This window comes from Rosa rugosa, chromosome 2 (assembly GCF_958449725.1).
Source record: "Rosa rugosa chromosome 2, drRosRugo1.1, whole genome shotgun sequence".
NCBI lineage: Eukaryota > Viridiplantae > Streptophyta > Magnoliopsida > Rosales > Rosaceae > Rosa > Rosa rugosa.
The window spans coordinates 40,641,796-40,651,035 of NC_084821.1; the positions used below are offsets into that span (position 1 = coordinate 40,641,796).

Genomic DNA, 9,240 nt, shown 5'->3' on the forward strand with positions numbered 1-9,240 from the left:
ATGCTATGCATATGTAAAACATATTTTTCGTTCTAAATTTTCTTTTTGAAATATTAATGTCTTGATAATTGTTGAAGTTAGAGACATATGAGGAGTTATCTATAGATGAGGGTAGTGGGAAGTTACCTGCATAATAGGGCAGTGGGAAGTTATCTACGTATAAAATGAGTTAGTAAGAACAAATTTTTTCTTTTAACTGTTTATTAGTATTTTATTATTTAATTACTATAATACCCTTCAAATATTATAAATCATTTAAAAATAATATATGGTATGTGGGTTTTTGTGTCTTTTTATGTTCACTTTGGCTAACAAAATGAGTTTTCTTAATAATAGTATAGATAAGTATCACCTATAATCAATTTCGGTGTTACCACTTCCATATAAAAATTAAGATCTTTCATTGGAGCATGGCTTTTTTCATCTTGAGTTAGAGACAGATGCACAAACAATTGTTTACACACTTTTAGAAGGAGATAAGAACCTTCTATTTAATAGATACCTTTTAGATGGAATTAAAACATATAAATGTTGAATGCGATAATTTAGCAACAAGACACTATTTTATTGTAACCTGGGATTTATGTGGTTAATTGACTTAATTCAAAGTAATTAGGGCCGCAACTAGCATGCAAAATTTGTTTTTTTTTTTTTTTAACAATGGTATTTGGACGGGGGAGGTAGCCTACCTAAGAACATAATGAAACCATCTGTACTTCCTAGAAACCCAAATAACATATGGTCTAGCACTAATTCCCACGTGAGAGCAGTCAGACTCGTCAGACTCAAGATTTTCCACCTTGAAAGCCTGCAGGCATCTGACAGTCGAGTCACGTGATGATCCAAACTCTCTGAAAGCTGACACTTTCACCAACCAATGTCACATGGATCCCACATGATCCTAGTACTTAGTAACCTAACTTGTAAATAATGAGGCTCAAACTTGGATGAAGGTAAAGTGTTTTGCCATTTATCCCTACCTTGATTGACGCCTAATTTTGCCGTTTAAGCCGATTTTCTACTCCTCTAGTCCAGATCTACCTTGATTGAGCCCTGTGTGTAGTGTCCCAACCGGTGTAGAAGGAAGCAGGATGGTGCTTTGGTGGCTGATACTCTTCAAGCAATGACATGGAGGTGGCGGCGGTAGTATTCTAGGGATGGAGTTGCTATTCTCTTGGTGGCTGCTAGCATTAGTTCTAGGGTTTTTCCATTTTCAGTTATGGGCTTTCAAATTGTATTTGGGCCAAGCCTGTCAGGGGCTTTAATTCTCTTTTGCTGGGCCTACGTACCTTATTTGCTGGGCCTATGTGCCTCTATTTGCTGGGGTCTTTTGTACCTCTTGTATTGTGCTGTATCATTTGAAACATCTAATACAAATTTTATTTTCTTCGACCAAAAAAAAAAAAAAAAGCATCTTCTCACCTCCTTCTACTTCCCGGTAAATTTTTTTATGAAACGAAAATAGGACAAAAAAAAAAAATGTTGGAAGAGAAGAGAAGTTCGACTCTTTTCCAACTAGACCAAGACGAGTAAGAAAACAGAAAGCAAAGGGCAAACAAAACACAAGGGTAAAGGGTTGGATTTACACGAGCAAACAATCAAGTTGAATACAAGTTGCCGCTACCAAAACCCACGCTCAATTTGCTCACTCCGCCAACTCCAACACCCAAACATGTTTATGAACAAACAAACATCCTAACAATATCCCACACCCACTTCTCTATCTCTCCACCCTTTCTCTTCAACTATGACCCGCTTCTGTCCCAATTCTCTTCATCTTCAATTCCTCCAACAACCTTAGCCTCCCATCCCATCCACACTTGAACATCCAATTCTGATATTCCCCCAAAAAAAAAAAAAAAAATTCATTCATTTGATTCTTTGGCTTTGATTAGTTCTTGGGAGCTAAACTCTGCGTTCTGGGTCTTGTTCAAATTCTGGTTTTAGGTGCTATGGCGCTTGAGTCTTCAATTCTAAGCCCGCCCAGATTCATTTCTGGTTCGAAATCATTGGGTTTCTTATATTACCATAAGCAGAAGAATTTCCCCACCAATGTTTCGGTGCAAAGTAATCGATACCCATTTCGATTGGTGTCGAATTGCATTGGCAATAGCGATTTTCGGAGGTTCTTAGGTCCAAGATGCGAGGGAGTCGACTTGTTTGCTAATAGAGCTCGTTTGAGAGCTGTAGGTAAAGATAGTGAGAGTTCTAGTGTTACAAATGCTGTTTCGGGTTCGAGTTTTGATTTTGTTAGGGTAATGGTGAAGTGTGGAGTTGTTTTAGTAGCTATGGTTTGTCGGGTTTTGGTGTATGGGTCTAGGAGAGCTTTTGCTGTGGAGGGTGTGGTCAATGCAAGCTATGGGGTTGTTGACAAGTGCATATTGATGTTCAGAAATGCTTGGCCGAAGACGCTGCTGCTTCTTCAGGTTTTTAAAGAGCAGGGTTTGATTTTGGCGGCGCTTTTGGGTCTCTCGGCTTTTTTCTCAATGGCAGAGACTTCGATTACCACGCTATGGCCTTGGAAGGTATGAACTTTATGTGTTTTGGCCTTCTGGGTGCCTATATCTAGACATAGTTCTGTGTTTAAAGTGTATCCATTAATTAGTGAATGATAGACTGCATTAGAATCTTGGAAGAACGTGAATGATCTAAACCATTAAATTTTTGAAAGAATGTGAGTCAACTAACCTATTAGAATCTTCAGTTAGCACATTATGCCTCGGAATGTATGAGCTTTATAGGTTTTGGCCTTCTGGGTGCCTATATTAAAATAATGTGTTGTCTTTGAAATGTATCATTATCCAGTGAATTTACACACATTAGAATCTTCATAAGCAGGGCAATGATCCAAACCATTGATTTGAAAGAATCTGAGTAATCTAACCTTGTAGAATCTTGAACAAAGATTACTTAATTGATATTAATTTGTGTCAGGTGCGTGAGTTGGCTGAGAAAGAGCCTGAAAATGGTGTCTTCAGATTGCTTCGCAATGATGTGACTCGGTTCTTGACAACCATACTTATTGGCACAACGTACTTTCCTTCTCATGATTGTTAGTATTTGTTTTTCCTTTCTTTCATCATGAAGTTGAACATTTCTTTCTTATTGTAGACTTTACTTGTGTACTCAGTGTTGTCAATATTGGAGCAACTGCTTTAGTTACAGAGGCTGCAACAGCGATATTTGGTGAAGCTGGTGTTAGTGCAGCAACTGGAGTAATGACTGTATGTCTCATTTTCCCTGCCTGATATGATACATAGTTGGAGGTTTTAAAGTTTGGTTGTGACAAACTGGGTACTGGTCAGTTTAAGTTTTTGTGGTCCTTATATCATAGATATTTTGTATGATCAAGCTTCTAATGTTGAAAACGCCAATAACTTGTACCGTGTCCTGTATCAGTAATCTCGTAAAACACAACACTATAATATATTTGGTATCTGGAGCGGACACCGAAGAGATTTTCTTTCATTTATGACTGAGTAGGGTATTTTCTGTAAGCAGTCTCAAGAGAGAGATTGATCAAATTTGCTGGATGTCTTATCGAGTGTCAGATGTTAATGTTATATACATTGGGTGTTGAGACTGAAATTTGTTAAAATGCAAAATCAGTGTTCTGTTCTGTCCTCTCCTCACTTGTTAGGGAAGGTCATGTCATATGAGGAAATACTATTTGTATGGAACTGATATCTAATAATGCTCTTCTCCCTTTAATGATGCAAGGTTCTTATTTTGCTCCTCACCGAAATAACTCCCAAAAGTGTTGCTGTTCACAATCCCACAGAAGTTGCTAGGTTTGTGGTAAGTTAGATTCTTTCTCACTTTGAAGTTCCACATGTGAATACTAGTTAGATGTCCCTGCTTTTTGGTATAGTGGTGCAATCTGTGTGCTTAACATGGCGGCACTTCATTTCATCCTGCCGCTAGGAGGTTGTGTCCACTAGGAAGAATGAAACTCATACTTTTCGATAGCTTCTTTAACTACTAAGAAAAATTACTATCAAGATAACAATAACTAATACTCATATGTTATATATATTCTGTTATTAGGAAACCAGTGTAAATTTATTTTTTCTTTGAAAATAAGGTTTTTGTTTTTATTTAATAGATGATTAGGTGATATTATTCTCTTATTAGTGGTCTTCGTGCGAAGCGCCAACTCTTTGTGATAGAAAGAGGACCACTACCCAGAATCTCACCACCCATCCCTCCATTCTTTTATTTGTTGAAACTTAAAAGTAGAAAGATAAAATACAAGTCGAGAGGGGGGACATCAACCAAAACCCCTCCTTAAAAAGTGAAACAAAAAGCAACTCTAAAATAAGAAAAAACTAATAAAAGAAACAAACATAGCAGCAGGGGCTAGAATATGATATGTGGGCGGACTTATTGAACTGTAAACATTAGAACGCCTTTGTAGTAAGTAGTAACCAAGGAAAAGACCATCACCACTTTCTAGTTCCAACACTAGCCTTCTTGGCCCTTTTCACCATTCTGCTTCTTATTTCTCTTCCCATGACCCTTACCCCCCCGATCAACTTTCCCAATAGAAAGAACAATATATCCCACAGACAATCCAATTACCGTTCCACATCCATAACCCATCCATACTATTTTCCAATCAAATCCATTCAAATCACCATCTTGCTGGTCAAACAATGGTGGTTGAGGTGCTTCGTCGTTGATACATGGCTTAGACAGTGGATATCCACACAAGCCCGAATTTCCACTGTATGAATCATTTTCAAATGTATCAAACTGATTGCCACTAGGTATTGGTCCAACCAACTGGTTTCCTGATAGGTTTAACTTAGCAAGCGACGTCAAATCGGCTAGCTGCCTTGGAATCTCACCAGAAAGCATGTTTGAGGAGATGTCCAGCCATTCGAGATTGGTCAAGTTACCGAAGGCGGATGGAATTGAACCGTTAAGCTTGTTACTAGAGAAGTTAAGCCCCTTCAATGATTTGAGCTCGCCAATCACCCCTGGAATCTCTCCTTTGAAAACATTGTTTGAAAAATCAATGGTTGTGAACATGGTTTGTATTTTGACCAGCTCAAGATACAGGCCTTTCATTACCACTTTGACTGTGTCTTGGTAATACTCTTCTCCCATGTACTTCAGTTCATCATCTTGCACATTTTTCATAGCCACCAATTTCTGAAAGTACTTTGTTGGCAGAGGACCACCAAACTGATTGAAGGAGAGGTCAATGATTCGCAGCTTTCGGAAGGGAACACTTGTTTCTGGACTGCCAATTGGACCATACAGTCTGTTAGATCTCAAGATGAGAACCTGTAACTCCGGAAGAGACTCCAACCAATTCGGAAAAGTATCGTTTATCTTGTTGTCTCCCAAGTCTAGAACTTCCATCTTTCTGCAATTGACTAGAGACTGTGGCAGAGTCCCTTCCAACTGATTTCCATGAATGTTAAGATTCCTCAAGATGTTTCCCTTGGGGAATATTGAAGGGATCCTGCCACGAAATTGATTCATATGCAAATCCAAAACTGAGAGATCTTGACTGAAATTCCCTATACATTGAGGAATCCTGTCACTCAAGTTATTATTAGATAAATCAATTACCTCGACAGAAGTCAGGTTGCAAATGGAGGATGGCAATGCTCCAGTCAATTGATTGTTCCACATGAAAAAGAAGTTTGTTGAAGGTGATGGGATAGGAAGTTTTCCTTCCAACAAATTGGAACTAAGGTCAACAACTTCTATGTTCTTCCACAGAAATTGTTCTATAGTACCCGTCAAGAAATTGTGAGAAAGATTGAAGTATGACAATGAATTTCTCCCCACATCCAACACCCATGTTGGAACGTTGCCTTGAATCTGGTTGTTGGAAAGATCTAGGGATCTTAATTGGGTTGAGGTTCTCAGGAAGTGTGGAAACTGAGTTATTTTGCAACCAGACATGTGCAGTGATGAAAGTTTGGGCAACGTATAATTACTGAAGTTCTGAAAACTCACCGTTAGACAATTATAGGAAAGATCAAGATGGATGAGACTTTGGAGATTTTGAAACTTTTCAAACTTCACAACGCCACTCAAATTGTTTGAGGCTATATAAAGATCGCTAAGTTTCACAAGTCCATAGATCGAATTCGGAATCATGCCATGCAGCTTGTTATTATTTAAATAAAGATATGACAAGGAAAGAGACTGGAAATCTTTGATATTACCAGTGAATTCGTTGTTGCCGAGGTGCAAATATTCCAATGATGGCAAAGAATATACCAAAGATGGTATTGTTCCGCTAAGCAAGTTGTTATACAAACTGAGAAAGGTCAAACCCATAGGAATAGAACCACCAAGAAGTTGTTTCTTTGAAGAATCATGTAAAGTTGAAGATGCTTTTGTGGAATTACCATGAATTTCTGGAAGTCCCACAAATATGTTGCTGGAAAGATCCAAGTAATGGAGATGCTCAAGGTTTAAAAGCGACCATGGTATGTGGCCACCAAAACTATTCCCAGAGAGATCCAAAGACATGAGTTGTGTGAGGTTATCAGACAATTCAAGATGCGAGCGCGATCCTGTGAAATTGCACTTCTGAAGATACAAATACCTCAAAGATTTCAAACTGCTTGTCAAGAAATGCAGATCTATTGAGATTTTAGTCTCAGAGAGCCCCAAGTAGTTCAGTGGACTACTCCAATTAGATTTGGGGGTATACCCTGTGAGATCAGTGTTTCCAAACAATTTAAGTTCTTCCAGGTTGGGTAGGTGGAAAACATTCTCTGGGAACTTACCACGCAAATTACAAAATGAGAGCCAAAGCGAAGTCAAGGAAGAGGACAAATTCAGGAAGGAATCAGGTATAACTGAAGACATGTCGACAAACTGGAGAGAAAGCACTCTAAGGCTGGTGAGGTTCTGAGCAATTCCTTTCATGGTAAGCATGTCTATTGTTGTTTTTTCATAGGGCCTAGAAGAGTATGAGGAGAGCTCAAGTGAAACAAGTTTGGAAAGCTGGGAGATTTCGGAAGGGATTTTTCCTGTGAAGTGGGAATCAGTGAGGTGGAGGTGTGTCATACTTACAAATCCACCAAACTTGAAAATGGAAGAACCCATGAAATCATTGAAAGATAGGTCTAGCATCTTGAGATGGCCAAGAGAGAATAAGCTGCTGTTGGGGTGAAGTATTCCTTGAAGCCCACCATAACTAAGGTTGAGGCCGCTCACGTGACCAGTGACCCTTTCACATGTGACACCACTCCATTTGCAACAGTCTTCCTCTTTTGCCCATGAGTCTGTCTTGGGAGAAAAGAAGTCTGTCTTGGGATAAGCATATATAGAGTGATTAACTTGAAATGAGTTCTTGAATTGAAGTAAAGCAGAACTCTCATCAGAATTACACACATGCCTTGAAGAAGGAGGAGAGGAAGAGTTGGAAGATGATAATGAACAGTTCAATTGAGAAGTAAAGAGGAAGAAGAGGAGACAGAGCCATGAGAACCACCAAACCATATTTTCTTTAGAGATTGAATGCACGTCTAATAATATTTCTGCGAGAAATTATGTACCAAGTAAACTTCTTTATATTGTGAAAACATGTTTCCAGTGTAATATATGCATAATTGCATAGAAATTTCTTACAAGAGTATAAAATACCATTGTCTGTTGAATAAAGACATACACTCATCCTAATTCCACAACCACTAGCTAGAAAGAAGTTTATATTGTTGAACAGACAATGTTTATATTGTGAAAACATGTTTCCAGTGTAATATATGCATAATTGCATAGAAATTTCTTACAAGAGTATAAAATACCATTGTCTGTTGAATAAAGACATACACTCATCCTAATTCCACAACCACTAGCTAGAAAGACCCGTCCAGACCAAAAACAAAACTTTAATATCTCTCTAATGGTGGTTGTTGACTGTAATTGCAAGTCTTTTCTTTATGCAATAAGACCCGTCCACACCAAAAACAAAACTTTAATATCTCTCTAATGGTGGTTGTTGACTGCTTAGCAATTATATTCTTTTCTTTATGCAATATTATGCTTGGCTAGATGAGCCTTTCAGAATTTATTCAGAAAATTGTAAAATTTGTATTTCGCTACAAACTATTCGTTTTACATTATACTTTTCTAATTATTCGTTCCGCAAATGTATAACAAATATCCTATATCCAATGACAGTTCTTCTTTTTTGAATGTAAATGTTTATAAATCTTTTTATTGGATAAGTAATTGTAACAAAGCGAATAATATGGTTTTCACCAGAAAAAAAAATACAATACAGCAAATCATCCAGCAACCGAGCCAGATTTACAAATTCAAAGAAAAAAAGTCAAAAGGGAGCTGATCCAAACTTGGCTTGAAAAATGATGAAGCAATGTCTAAAATTTTTACCAAGAAGCCTCATAGTTTATAACGCAGAGTTGATGTGCTAATCATCTAACAGGAATATTATCATTTTGATCATCCTTCAAGACATCACTCTTCAAACCAAGAACAAACAATTTTTTTTTTTTTTTAATGTTTCTTTGGTCCTACACAAGGTTTCAAATTTCTCTGAAACTACCAAAATTTCCATCGAAATTTCCTTAATTTGGAGGTACTGAAACAAAATTTATATGTTATATCATTTCCGTCAGGAGTTTTCCGAAATTTTTCAAAATTTTCCGTACATTTCCGAGAAATTTTTAATTTTTGAAATATCTACACACACAAAATATATTTAAAAATTCACACCTTTGTCTAATTTCTATGAAATTTGTATGCCACCGACAATGAAGTTTTTTACTCATATTTTCATGAAGAAAATATGAAATTTTGATTTTTTTTCCAATCAAGTTGAATACAACAAAAAACCTTTTTGCTTTTATCTGCTACCAAAATCATTTCCAAAATTCATGTACTTGGGAGGAGTATTGTATGATACTAAATGTAAGCAGTTCAACCATATGGATCGAACCACATCGCAGTAATACTTATTCTTAATACTTTATATTGCTTTTGTTGTACTTGTTCATTTTCATTCACGGAGTTTTGGTATTACGTCCCCTCTCCCAAATTGTATTTTTCTAATTATTAGTGAAAAAGGCATGATGACCAAGCTTCCCACTGGGTTCCAGCCATAAAATTAAAAAAAAAAAAAAAGTAAATCACATTCACATTATCAATATACAACACAATTATAATTACATATAGATAAAACAATAGTTTAGCAACCTACTACAGTACTAGTTAATCACTCGTACATATTAAATATCACAATTC

At 37.0% G+C, this 9,240-nt stretch overlaps 2 protein-coding genes across 4 annotated transcripts in view; one reads left to right on the forward strand and one right to left on the reverse strand.

Annotated features, from left to right (window-relative positions):
• Positions 1–7,662, reverse strand: part of LOC133733758 (receptor like protein 22-like) — a 40,434-nt gene extending 32,772 nt beyond the window's left edge. The window contains exon 1 of the mRNA XM_062161394.1: positions 5,832–7,662. Coding sequence (XP_062017378.1) covers positions 5,832–7,476 — 1,645 coding nt within the window. The 5' untranslated portion in view covers positions 7,477–7,662. The remainder of the gene's footprint in view (positions 1–5,831) is intronic.
• LOC133733760 (DUF21 domain-containing protein At1g55930, chloroplastic-like) lies at positions 1,579–5,442 on the forward strand. 3 transcript variants are annotated; one of them, XM_062161397.1, is made up of 6 exons: positions 1,579–2,408; positions 2,508–2,525; positions 2,935–3,032; positions 3,131–3,224; positions 3,721–3,798; positions 5,179–5,442. In XM_062161397.1, exons 1-6 carry the CDS (start codon positions 1,953–1,955, stop codon positions 5,296–5,298), a joined length of 864 nt encoding a protein of 287 aa, XP_062017381.1. In that variant the 5' UTR covers positions 1,579–1,952; the 3' UTR covers positions 5,299–5,442. The 3 variants fall into 3 exon arrangements, with proteins under 3 accessions (XP_062017381.1, XP_062017380.1, XP_062017382.1); XM_062161396.1 differs by having other exon boundaries at positions 1,586–2,525; XM_062161398.1 differs by lacking the exons at positions 3,721–3,798; positions 5,179–5,442 and adding an exon at positions 3,502–3,687 and having other exon boundaries at positions 1,587–2,525.
• Positions 7,663–9,240: the final 1,578 nt, after the last annotated feature.